Below are 13190 nucleotides of genomic sequence, written 5' to 3'. Positions count from 1 at the left end.
CGGCCAACGCAGTTGGTGCTGTCCACGGTTCTGATGTTAAGCACGGGCTGCAGGACACAAAGAAGCGTCTAGACCCTCTATGAAGGCTAATAACAGCAGCCTAGCACATGCAGATGTCTCACCTGAAATGTTCTTTCCCCACATGTCTGCACGGTTCACTCACTACCTTCAAGCCTTTTCTCAACTATCAACTTCTCATTGAGGCCTGCCCCTACCATCCTATTCAAAATTGCCTTTAAACAAACAAACAAACAAACAAACAAACAAACAAACAAAAAACTCTGGACCTTTCAAGTTCCCTTATTTACCTGTACAAACATTTTTTTTTGTATGCACGTAACATCTGCTCAAAGACTATTTAAATTCCTTCTATGCTTAGTGTCATTATCTTCTCCCTCACTAGGATGTCAGCTCAGACAGAGGCTTCATTGTCTGTTCACTGCTGAGTCCCCAGTGCCCAGAACAGGGCCTGACACACAGTAGGTGCTCAGTACATATTTGTTAAGTGAATTTACTGGAGGATGTTGATAAGCAAGGGAGAAGCATAGACTGACCCTGAGCCATCAACTTCCCCATCCCCTCACCCATTGATTCACCCTTCTCCAGGGAGCTCCTCTTTGTTGTGTCCTTCTTTCAGGACATAAAGACAGGGTTCTGAGAAGTGAGAGGGAGAAATACTGTTTTCATGAGAGATATTCCAATTGTCTGCCAATGTACTCACTCAGCCTACATTTATGGGCATCTACTTTGTGCCAGGTGCGCTTCTAGGAGCAAGGGACCCAGGAGTGAACAAAATAAAGACCCTACCCTGGTGGAGGTAACATTCTAGTGAGTAGAGAGGCAATAAAATAAACACATAATGTTGGAAGTGATGTTATTTGAAGACGAATAAAGATAGATAAGCCTGAAGGAGTAAAGGGTGTGCGATTTTGTACAAATGGTCAGGAAAAGCATCTCTGAGTATGTGATATTTGAGTAGAGGCCTTAATGGAGTAGAAAAATGAGCCACAGGAATATCTGGAAGCTGAGTGCTTTAGGCAGGGGAACAACAAATGCAAAGGACCTGAGGTGGGGATGTGTTCAGAATGCTCACGTGTATAGAACTGTATGATACAGGTGTCACTACTGGGTTCTTTGTGGATTTGGAGTGTTGCAAAATGAGGTGAATCTTGGGTTGTATATATGTTGGCAGGGGCGAGGTGATGCTTTTGACAAGGCACTGTAACAGTGTACCTTAACTCTGTGTATGGATAGAAATATCTGCAGGAACACTAGCTGAAAGGAAACATGTGTGTCTATCTGTGTGTGGTGGTGGCAATGGCATAGTTGTATCAGTGTTCTGGTGTGTGAGCCCTTAAGCGAAGGGTGTGGGGGTGGGAATGTGGGAGAGAGCGTGTATGGGATGCTTTGTGTCAGGATAGGATAGGGCTGTGAGGGTGATGGGGATTCTGGAAATGGAAAAAATGCAGAGATGCTATGATGTGTGTGTCTGTAGAGGGGTGTGGGAGTACCCGGCTGTGTGAGTGGGTGCATTGGGGGATGTTGTGAAGACGTGTTCTAGTCCCAGAAAGAGAAAAAGCCCAGGAAATTTCAGTTCCACCCTGCTTCTGGGTCTCCTGGCAACTGCACTATTTTGAAGTTACCAGGAGACAGAGTTACCAGGGCAACAGGGGCATGAGTGACAGCTGTGGGACGAAGTCTGGGTGAGGAGCCTTAGTCAGTGATCGCTTGATTACTCACCTTGTTCCTCCTTCTCTCCCAGTTTCTCATCAATCCTACCGTTCTTTCTTCATTCATTTATTTAATGAGCATATACTGAGAATCTACAATGAGCTAGTCACTGTTCTGGGTACTGGAGTTACCAAGTGAACAAGGCACACAGGTCCCTGCCGTGGCTCTCCCTCCATCTCCCAGCCCCTGTCTCTTTGTTTCTCTTGGCTCCTTCTTTGTTCTATGGTGCTGCCTCCCCTCTCCCCCATCCCTAGCAGGACTTAAGGAGTCCCCAGGCCAAAAAAGAAGGCAGTCGAGACTCCTCACAGACCCTCAGAGACAGCTTTTGATATTTTGCACATGAATGTCCCTGAGCCTACAGCCCCCTCCCTCACCACCACACATCAGACACTTGTGCCAGTATCCAGATGCATTGGGTGACATCAGCAAAAACACACACAGACACATGCTCATCGCAATATTCCTCGGAGATGTCAGGAGTTCCATTTTACAGGGGAGCAAATTGAGGCCAGGAGACTTTAATGTATCAGTAATTAGGGCTTGCTCCCTCCAACTCTCAACACTTATATCTATTAGCTGATTAGTTCACAGTAATAGTATTAGTGCTGCTTCCCTCAGCCGACTCAGCCAAGAGAAGAGTCTTTTCTCTCTCAAAATTCCGCATTCCTCCTCCCTCAGCTAGGTTATTCACCTTTGACCAGTGAAGGAGCTGGATTAGTTCAATCTAATTTCGATGGACAGATTCCTAGACCAATGGAGAAGCTAAGAGCACCGTAACCAATGAGGCCTTGGCTTGGGCGGGAATATGGGGAGGAACAGGCTGCCGATTGGATAGAAGTACGTCGCGGATGGCGGAGAAGCTGAGGCAAGTGCTAAGTCCCGGCAGGGCGGCGGGGCCTGGGGAAAAGAACGCAGCTGAGGTCGAACCGCCTTTGCTGCTGCTGGGCGGTCCAGGCTCTGGAAAGACCGCGCTGCTATTCGCGGTGGCCCTAGAGGCGGCAGGGGACGGCCGAGGCCCCGTCCTCTTCCTGACCCGGAGCCCTCTGCAAAGCCTACCCTGCAGGACGCCGGCAGCGCTCGACCCCCTGCGGCTACAGGTAACGCGGGGACGAAACCAGAGGCTGATCAGCCAGTGGCGGGAAGGCTCGAGAATCAAGTGACACGTATACAGACCAATGGCGGGGATGAAGGAAGGGCGCGCCAGAACAGCCAGTACGAGGCGGAGTCAGGATTGAGCGGCGGAGCGTGCGTGTGTGGGGAACTGGCGAGGGTTAGGGGCGGGGCTAAATCTAGTTGCCTGAACGCGAGTTAGCTCCAGGGAAGCCAGTCATTGACTAGGTCAAACTGGGAAGGTTAGAGGTGAGTTTTGCGTGGAAAGATTGCCCCAGAGACTTGGTAAAAAGACATACCTTGTTCTCAACTGATACCGGGCAGTGATGAATAGAAAAGGGGGCGGGGGCGAATAGAAGACAATTCAACCACTCTGAGCTGCTTCACTCTGGAACCCGCTGTCTGGGGTGTGAGAGCCTCGTCCAGGAAAGTATGCAAGGAAGCAGGGCTGCTATATCTGGTAGCCTCGCTTCCTGTGTTGAATTTGGCCTTTTCCTCTTTTCCTTCCCTCTAGAAGATCCGTTTCCAGTACCCACCCTCAACCCGTGAGCTCCTCCAGTTCCTGTGCTCTGCCCACGAGACCCCGGGGCCTGTCCCCTCCCTTCTGCTGCTTGATGGCCTGGAAGAGTACCTAGCTGAGGACCTGGAGCCCCAGGAAGTCGCCTACCTTGCTGCCCTTCTTCTGGACACAGCTGCCCACTTCAGCCACCGGGTTGGGCCTGGCCAAGGCTATGGCCTCATCGTGGCCCTCCAGACCCAGGAGGAGAGAGATAGTGGGGATGCCCTGCACCTGTCACTGCTCCAGAGGTATTTCCCTGCCCAGTGCTGGCTGCACTTTGATACACCAGGCCCAGGACAGTGCTGCCGCAGAGCCTGTCTGGAGCCAGGTGGGCAGGGCCCCAGGGCAGAGTGGTTGGTGGCTTTCCAACCCGATGGAGAGATGACAATCACCCCATGGCCTACCCAGGCTGATGATCCCAGCTCAAACAAGTGTTCAAGCTCTAGAGGCCTGCCTTGAGATTTGGTGTGTGACCGCCTCTCTATGCTTCAGTTTCCCATGCCAGGAATACTTACCACAGGGACACATGAAGATTCAAAGACCTAAAGAATGTAAAGTGTGTTTTCTCATTTAAAAATAGCATTATTGTACATATTGTATCCTAACATATTGTTTAGTTTTGGTATTTTAAACTTTATGAAGAGTTTCATGAGAAATATCATCTTCTGAGAATTCTTTCTTCTCCCCCTCAACATTATTACTAAGAATCAGCCACAATTTTTAGTCTACTTTCTCTACTGGATATAATTCCATGGGTAACTATACCCCAATTTATTCATCAAATTGACTTATTTAGTGCTATGAACATTCTTGCACACATGTCCTGGTGTATGTGTGTGAGGGTTTTTAGGATATAAACTTAGAATTGGAACTGCTGGAGCAGAAGGTATGCATATGTTCAACTTTCCTAGGTTATGTCAAACTTTTAAAAAATGGTTAAACCTGAGCTCCCATTGAACCACTTGATGACATTTGATGTCATCAGAGTACTTTCTTAGAATGGGGCCTGATACAGAATAAAGCCCTATGAATTATTGAAATTATTGGTGGAAGAAACAAGCTAGAGGCCCATTAAACAGCTTTCCTCTTCCTGGGTGCACAGCTAAATTAAATTTCCCATCCATCCATGGTTCTAGCTGGGTTCATGTGACTATTTCTGGCCAATGGAATTTGTGAAGAGATGGAGCCCACTTCTAGGCTAGATCCCTAAACAGCCCACAGAATCTTCCGGTTCTGTCTTTACTTGTTAGCTGACAGGATGCAGAGGACCCACCTAAAGACTCCAGACTAGGCCTCAAGGATAGTGAAGCTACAGACTGGAAGAGTCTGGGCTTCTTACTCCTCTCAGGAATGGCTGCTTTCAATTGAAATATGAGAGAGAAACCACCTTATGTGTTAAGGCACTCAGATTTAGGAGTTGTTTTTTATGGCAGCTAGCATAATTTATAATGAATAATTTGTTTTATTATGATTATTATTCAGATTTCCAGATTCTGAATGTCAGACAGTTCGCAGCCTTTTACTGCTGCCCCTATAACCTGGGCCCAGGAAAGATAGGGCCTATACACACACACACACACACACACACACACACACACCCCTATAAATTTAAAAATACTGCAAGTTTGTGACCTGAGCAGGATGAATTGGGCACAAAGCCAAGGTCAGCAATGCCCCTTAGTCCTGCGGGAGGCCTTGCCGACTCTACCCAATGAGTCTTGGGCTTGCACTAGCACTTGAAGTCATGCTGGGTCCCCAAGCATCTGAGGACTAGAGTCCTAGGTGCAGGCTGTGTAGATGGGGGGGGTGAAGGCTCGGGGACTGAGACAAGGCTGTTCTCATAAGGGTTGGAGTAGGGGCCATTGGATGAGCGCCCCTTGGCTCCCTGGAAGTCCCCTGAGCTGTAGTCAGTTGAGATGCCAGAGTCCGACACCACAAGGTACAGGTACTTCAGGTGGGGTGGGGTGGGGGGCAGCTCAGGAGGCAGTGCCCTTGGGCGCAAGAGCTGGGAGCTGGGGTCCAGGATGGTGTACTCAAAGCTGGCAGCCGAGGCCCCTTCTGGCTTCAGGGCCAAAGCTGATGAGCAGGAGGATGCTTCTGAGCCTTCATCTAAGACCGCTATGTCCAAATTGCCACCAGGCCTTGGGGGTTCCTCACTGGGTGGGCTCTGGGGCAGCAACCACTTGTCCAGCACCAGGTAGGTGTCCTGAGCATGCTCATTGCTCACTGGCTCCAGCAGGGGCCCCTCATCATCTGCTCCTTGTTCTACTGCTTGTGTCACCCCCCAGCAGCGTTCAGAGAGGACTTCCAGGGGGGCGGGTGGGTCCTCTGTGAATGGGGTACGGGGGTTCCACCACAGACAGCTGTTGTTCTGGTACAGCCACAGCTGGAGAAACAGCACCCAGCTGGCTCAGAGACCTGGAGTTTGGCCGCAGAAGCAGGAAAGCCACAGGCTCTGAGGGGACAACCAGACCACCTACCTGAAAGTTACCCTTGTGGGTGGTGAAGAGGCCCTCAAACTCACTCTCGGGGCTTGGGATGCCAGGCCAGATCTTCTGCTTCAGAGTTCTGATAAAACCAAAAGAAATGAATACATTGGCATGCATCATTGAACACTCACCAATACCTCCTCTGCATCCAATCACAGGGGCACAGAAACTCCTAGCCCTGGTTGTGATGAAGGCAGAGAAATGCATAGGGGCTGGGGAGCAGAGGATTCAGCTGGAGCATCTGCAGGGCCCTATAGGAGGGCAAATGAAACAGGATTTTGAAGGATGTACAGGAGTTCAATATACACTGCCTCATGTTCCCTCTAAACTTGGCTCAGGCTCACCTAGAGGTCTGTTATGTTATTTTCTCATTCTTTCCCATGGTTCCCTGATGCATTAGAATAAAATCCAATCTCTTCCCCACAGCACTGCAGAAGACCCTGAATATTCTAACCCCTGTCACCTTACTCACCACATCATCCACCACTCCCTCTTAACACACTCTGCTCTAGCCATAGAGCTCTTGCAGCTGCTTCAATGTTCCAAGCTCATTCCCACCTCAGGGTCTTTGCACTTGCTGTTTCTTCTCCTTGCTTTTCACATGACTGCCTCCTTCTAACTTTCAGATTTCCACCCTGAAGTCACGTCCCAGAGGTCTTCCCTAACCATCCTGTCATGTCCCCATATCCCATTTGTTTCTATGATATCACTCATCGTAATTTATAATCAAATATCTGTTGGTTCCCTTGTTTGTTGTCTGATTCAACTATGAGATCTACAGGGTCAGGAACATGTCTGGTTTGTTCTCCATTTTCTCCTCAGTGCCTAGCACACAGTTGGCACTCAATACGTATTTTCCAAAGAAATAAATGAACAGGGCCTTGAAAGACAACTAGGAGAGTGCTGGGTAGGCAAGGCAGGAATATCGGTCCAGGCAGAAGGAACAGCATATGCTGAGGCTTGAGGCTGTGAAACCAAATAGTATGTGCTTAGAATTACAAACACCTCAGGATGGCTAGTCATATCATAAAGCATCTGAGGAGTTTGACAATAGGGATGGAGAGACTCTTAGGAGTTTCAATCTTTCCTTAAGCCCATCTCACTGATTTTATAAAAGTTGACTCCTCACTATGTGACCTTGGGCAGGTACCTGGCCCTCTCTGAGCCTAGGTTTCCACAGCAAAAGGGGAGGGGTGAGGGGGTCTGGGCTGGGTGTCCCAATGGGATGCTCACCGGAGGTGGGAGAGCAGGGCGAGCACGGCCAGCAGCAGCAGAATGAGCACGAGGATGAGAGAGAGCGTCAGGATGAGGGGGTCCAAGTCTGGAGAGCCGGTAAGAGGTCAGGGCGGTGGGCCTGCTCACCGTGGGGTCCTCTCCAGCCCCTCCTACACCCCTGCCTGGGGCCTCACCACTAGCCGTCAGCAGCGACGCAGGTTCCGACCAGGCGCTCCAAAAGCCATCGAAGCTCGGCTCGGCCATACGCGCGCGTACCATAAAGGTGTAACGCGTTCGGCCCCGCAAGTTGCTCAGCACGCACTCTGTGCGGCCATCCAGGATCTCTACCTGGGGGCGGGGCCCAAATGAGGGGCGTTGGCCAATACAGCCACAGGCGTGTAGGGAGGACAAATCAAAGAAAGGAAGGACGGCGCCCGAGCACTGTAGAGGGGCGGGACAATGAAAGTAGGAGGCGGGGCCCAGAGAGGCTTGGAGCCAATCAGGACAAGGCTCCAGGTAACTTCAGGGCCAGAGCATAGAGGAGGCGGGATTCTGAAGGGATCTAGAGTTTGGGATGAGTTATATTCAGGTGGGCTGGGAAAGCTTTGAGAAAGCGGCCTTGTATTAGGCGCCAGAGCAATGGGATGTCGGGCGTCAGGGGCGCAACCTGGAGGAGCGAGGCGATGGGGGCAGGGCCGTGATGACCGCCTGGGCGGGACTTAGGGGTTGGGCCTTTAGGGCTGAGTGGTAGGGGCCTGCCTCACCCTCTGCGCTCCCCCTGCTGCGCTGCCTGCAGAGATGTTCACCTCGTAGCGGATAAGGCTCGCCATAGGGGCCCCAGGCGGTGGGAGCCAACGCAGTACCACGTGGCCACCCTTGTCAGCCCGCCGTGCCTCTAGTTCTGCCGGGGGGTCCAGGAGCACTGCGGAGAAGAGTTGCTCAGGTGGGCGGAAACCGAGAACACCAACCGACCACACCTCTATTCCCGGCTAACTTACCCACTTCATTGATCTGGATGACACGACGGTAGCGTGGAGCTCCCGAGGAGGCTGCTGTTACGCGCAGCTCTAGGGGCACGAAGCTCGATGTATCGTCCGTAGGCAACGAGCACCAGAAGCGCACAGCTCCACGGCCTGCGGCCGCCTGGTGCAGACGGCACGGTTTCCACTGCTCACCTCTGTGCGGAAGAACCAGGGAGGGAAGGGAGCAAATTAGGAGGTATTACCGGGATTGTGGGCGCATTTTGGATACTAACACGAGGGGGTGTCCCGGCCCTGACGTACGCGACGCCTTAGACCAGATCTGGAGAGGTGTTGTACCAGCCCTGATGTTTGGGATCGCCCTTCAGCGGTGACTGCCAGAGTGTTCCAACCCTGGCCACGAGGGGACGTGACAGCCCTGACTCCTCAGGCTTCCCACCAGTGACCAGCAGAGGAGGTGGTGCCATTCGTCCCCAGCCTCCCCCTGCCCGCCCGCCCCTCCACCCGTGGAGGCGCTCCGCCTGCGGGGTAGGACTCACTCTAGCTGATAGGAGAAACTGTAGTTGTCAGGGCCGATCCCGGCGCTTGCTGCTTCCTCCCAGAAACATACCAAGTCCTCCAACCGCTCAGTGAAGCACAGAAGCTCTTCGGGCACACGGGCCGCCAGCAGGGCCGCTGGGGAATTTGGGGGGAACAAGGAGAGGGAGTTGGGGGGCCAAGGCCTGTCCTTGAGCCACAGTGTCTTTCCCCTCTTTCTCGCCGCCTGTACGGACCGATAAGACAGAAGCCCCACCCTGCTCTCTACCCAAGCGGGGCCCCTCTAGGAGTACACAAAAGTGGTGCCCCCGAACTCCCATGAGCAAGGTGCTTGACTTATGTCGCCCACACACACATCAGCCCGCCAGGCGACCAGCGGAATTGCACGCTATACTCAAGGCCTCCGCCTCCTGCTGCCTGGCCGCCCAGGCACAAGACTAGAGAACCCGTGGGTGTGTGTGGAGGAGGCGGGGCCCTCTATCGGCCCCGGCAGGCTCCCTGCTGCCCGATAGCGCCAACCGTGCCCCCAGCACCCCTCCCTCAACCCAGTGGGGCAAAGGATCTGATGCCCGCACTCAAACCGTGTTTATAGTCGCCTCAGGTACGGCTCCTGACTCGGACCCAGGCTTTTTCCTCACTCTCCCACTGGAGGGTCCGCTAGGTCCCCTCCTCTCAGGGACTCTAGGTTGCAGAGCCCAGACCCAGTACCACCCCTGCCTACATTAGAATAGTATGTACCAGGCTGCCTGAAATATAAAACAGGAACCTTACGTCCCTCTCCAGCTTCTCCCCCAGAACCCAGTCTGGAGACTTAGAGCCCTGCTGGCCCCACCAGGAGCAACTCCAGGGATTCAGACACCACCTTGGCTCCCAGGACCCAGGCTGGAAGTTCAGGCCCCAGCATTGACCTTCAAGACCCAGTGCAGGGGTCCTCACAAAGCTCCATCCTCACCTTTGCTTTCAAACTTGGGACTCAGGGGGTTGGGTGGAGGAGCCCAGGCGACTCCAGCAAGCAGGAGACACAGGGAGCCGACTCCAGGCCACAGGGGCGCCCTGAGGTGATCCATGATGCAGCCCCCGCCACTGGGGGCCCAGAGCTCCTGCCCTTCCCCTTCCTCCACCTTTGGCACAGTCTGCAGTTGGGTCAGCAGCTGCCTCCTCCGGACACAGCTGACCAGGCCTTTCCTGGGCAGGCGCCTCCAAGTGGCAGCTCCCCCAAGGGGGCGGGACCAGCGGGCAGCCTGGGTTGAGATAAGCTGGAGGCATCAGCTCTGCTCCGGCCCGAGGGAGGGGCAGGGGCCTTGTTGGCCTGGCTGCCGCTTGCGAGGCGGGAACAGCTGGGGTTTCTGCGTCAGACACTCTTTCCGTATGACCCTGGACAGGTGACCTACCTTATCTGAGCTTCAGCCTTCTCATCTGTAAAATTTGGCTTGGCTTATAGCAAACATTCCAAAAATGTAAGCCACTGATATTATCGTGGTAATCAACATCTTTTCTCAGTCTAGGTAGGAATATATAATAATTGTAATAGTGACTAGTTGTTGAGTACCCATTGCTAGACAGTGTTGCCAGACAGTATGTACCATATGATCCCGTACTTGTAAAATTACATATACTCTGGAGTGTGAGATTTTAATTGTAATTAAAAAAAAAAAAAGTCTGTTTACATTGGTTTGCTTGGAATTTTATTTTACAAGGAGTGTGCAGTTACTTTTAATAATCTAGAAAGTAATTATAGAACAAATCATAAAAACTATTTGCATGGGCTGAGTTTAAATTGGAGTAAACAGCCAATAGAGGTACATTCCTGGGGTAAGGAGGGTAACTACCTCCCGCTTCTGACCACCCTATATTAGCCCATCAGAATGCTCCATTCCATGGAGCACAGTGATTGGTTCAGATTGGGTATGTGATCCAAATGCAACCAATGAGCTTCCATCCTAGGATTTTGCCTGGAATTCCTGGGAAAGTTGTCACTTTTATTGGGCAACATGGTGGGCAGAGGGAGTAGCCAAGAACATCTTTGCCATTAGGATGGAAGAAATTGTTTGATAATGACGCTAACATGGGTTTTTGCACTGTCTATTTCCTCTGTGTAGAAAGTTCTTCCTCTAAATTTCAGGGATCACTTCATTTTATTCAGGCTTCTACCCAAATATAACCTCAATGAAGCTCTCCCTGAGCACCCTATTTAAAATAGCAACCCTCCCATCACACACTCCCCATAATCCTTAAAGTGGCTGTTGCCTCTTCTTCTTCTATTATAGTATTATTATGATTTTGCATAGCCCATGCTTAATATCTCCTAAAATGTATCCGATGTTTTATTTTTGATTCACTGCCCCCACTAGTCTGTTTTGTTCATTTGTGTATTTCCAGCACCTAGAACAGGGACTGGCACACAGCAGGAGTTCAAGAAATATTTGTAGAGGAAAATTTAGAGATAAACGCAGCTAAGAGATACAAAGAAACAATTGATCTTGTATTAGACTTTAGATACAGCTATGCCTGAGTATCCCTGCACTTTAAAAAAACAAGTGATTCAATGAGAATATCTTGCTCAGGAAATTGGCATTCGGACTGTGTGAGAGAGAGAAGGAGACAGAAACTGTAAACTGTGATTTTAAGGGGCAAACTAGCCCAATGTTTAAGTGTACATGTTCTGGTACATCATAGGTTATTCAGTTTTGCACCCTGGCCTTATCACTTACCAAGCCACCTTAGATAAGTTACTTTATCCTCCCTCATCTCAGTTTTTCATATATCAAATGGGCAAAATAGTAGTGCCTACTCTTAGGCCTATTATGAAGATTAAATTACATAATGTTAAATTCTTAGAACAGTGCCTGGCATATAATAAGGACTCAGTAAGGACAGCAATTATTTTATTAAGATATAATTCACATATTGTATCATACAGCAATTACTTGCTTTAGCTAGTTCAAGGATATTGTTACTCACATCCAATTGGTCCCAAGGTTTTCATACTCATGGCAACCCTTCCCCAACCAAAGCCTTTAAAGTAGCATATTGTATACTGTAATCTGTCATCCACCAGACTCTACATGATGCTTAGATTCTTTTATCTCCTCTCCCACCCAAGATGGCCTGCACATTCCCCATTATTGCTCCAAAAACAATGTTTAGAGCCCTAGGGATTGTTTTCTGCTCATTCACCAGAATTCTTCCTTCTATAAAAGGACCCAAATGTTATTTCCATTTTTGTGCACTCCCAAACTTCACTCCTATGATTTGAAGTTTCTCTGACAGCTCAAAGGATGGTTTATTAGGCCTGGCTAATCAGCATATTACATTCCTCTGAACAATGATTGGTTTGGGGGTGGCCACATGACATGAGTGGGCATCTGCTGTGGGACTTTTGCTGGAGTTTATAGGAAAAAAGGGTTATCCTTGCATGCTTGGGGTGGAGCTGGTGAGATGTAAACCTGGCACTGTTCCCAGGAGGTGTGAGCCTGACTTGGAGTGGGGCTACCTAACTTAAAATGTTCTTTTGGCTTCTGTAATGGAGATCCGAATAATAGTGGCTTAAGTATGATAAGACGTTTATTTCTCTCTTATGTAACAATCCAAGGAGCAGCAATATAATATGGCAGCTTCCCCGGTATCAGACAGCCACGTTCCTTCCAGTTTGTTGTTCAGTTATTTAGAAGGTGTGAACCACCTTATCCAACTTGATCCACTCTGTTTTCATTCTAAACAGCAGGAGGCAGAAAAGGAAGGGGAAGACTACCCCTTGTCTTTAAGGGTAGGACCTAGCATTTACCCATATCCTTTTCCTTTACATATCATTGGCTAGGACTTACTTTCATGACCACATTTTGTTGTAAGGGAGCCTAGAAATGCAGTTTTCACTCTGGGCGGCCAAATAAAAATCATTGGCTCTGTTACCATTGGAGATGGCGATTGGCTTTGGGGGGTCGGGGGTGGGCAATGGACAGTCTCATTCTTTTAGCAGATTAGAGCCCAGAGACAGCAATAAAATCCTGATGAAATCTTTTGAGTCCCTGGATCCAACTGTGCCTGAATCTGGCCCCATTCAACTTTTCAATTACATGAGCCATTAATTTCCTTTTTTGCCAATGCCTGTTTGAACCGCTTGAAACAAAAAGAATCCTGATTAATACAGTTAGATATCAAGCTCTTGCTTAGTGTCTGGACAGAGCATAGTGAATAGGTGGGCATATTATTTTTATTGTTGTTGTCACTCCATTGCCAGTGGGCTTACAGCTCATTTCATTGCTGCCTTCTCTGTTTCTTCTTATTCCATGCTGGCAGACAACTCACACTCCCTTTCTATCCTCACAGCTATTATTGACTCATGGGTGATGATGTTATTTGTCTCTTAGTCCAATGGAATTTCATTTCTTAATCTCCCATATACACAGCAGAAAAGAAGCATATTGCTCTGAAAATATTATGTGTATGTGTGACAGAACCCCCCTCCACTCTACCTCCTAGCATCTAGTCATGCTTCACTCAACCCCTTTCCTAGGGGTCTTAATTTTTTCCTTTTCTTTTACATTTTTTATCTTGATGAAGAGTGAACAT

The 13190-nt window shown here is 49.7% G+C and overlaps 2 protein-coding genes across 3 annotated transcripts; one reads left to right on the top strand and one right to left on the bottom strand.

Moving 5' to 3' along the window:
• The first annotated feature begins 2561 nt into the window (after window positions 1-2561).
• On the top strand, window positions 2562-4056 carry SWSAP1 (SWIM-type zinc finger 7 associated protein 1). 2 transcript variants are annotated; one of them, XM_036233694.1, is made up of 2 exons: window positions 2562-2828; window positions 3359-4056. In XM_036233694.1, exons 1-2 carry the CDS (start codon window positions 2580-2582, stop codon window positions 3857-3859), a joined length of 750 nt encoding a protein of 249 aa, XP_036089587.1. In that variant the 5' UTR covers window positions 2562-2579; the 3' UTR covers window positions 3860-4056. The 2 variants fall into 2 exon arrangements, with proteins under 2 accessions (XP_036089587.1, XP_016009109.1); XM_016153623.2 differs by having other exon boundaries at window positions 3356-4056.
• A 559-nt stretch (window positions 4057-4615) lies between these two features.
• EPOR (erythropoietin receptor) lies at window positions 4616-11400 on the bottom strand. Its single transcript, XM_016153541.2, is given in 9 exon segments — window positions 4616-5206; window positions 5208-5786; window positions 5881-5968; window positions 7123-7210; window positions 7299-7452; window positions 7869-8026; window positions 8103-8281; window positions 8624-8759; window positions 9574-11400. Coding segments are annotated over 9 exon segments (1533 nt in total). The 5' UTR covers window positions 9689-11400; the 3' UTR covers window positions 4616-5170.
• Between the last annotated feature and the right edge of the window lie 1790 nt (window positions 11401-13190).

This window comes from Rousettus aegyptiacus, unplaced genomic scaffold (genome assembly GCF_014176215.1).
Source record: "Rousettus aegyptiacus isolate mRouAeg1 unplaced genomic scaffold, mRouAeg1.p scaffold_m13_p_16, whole genome shotgun sequence".
Lineage (NCBI taxonomy): Eukaryota > Metazoa > Chordata > Mammalia > Chiroptera > Pteropodidae > Rousettus > Rousettus aegyptiacus.
The sequence above is the reverse complement of the archived record's forward strand: the minus strand, read 5'-3'. Positions and strand labels throughout refer to the sequence as shown.

Excerpts from the sequence above, each read along its gene's own strand:
- SWSAP1 (XM_016153623.2), top strand. The coding sequence starts at position 2,580 with ATGGCGGAGAAGCTGAGGCAAGTGCTAAGTCCCGGCAGGGCGGCGGGG. Across the intron at positions 2,829-3,355 it reads TCGACCCCCTGCGGCTACAG|AAGATCCGTTTCCAGTACCC; the intron begins GTAACGCGGGGA and ends CCTTCCCTCTAG.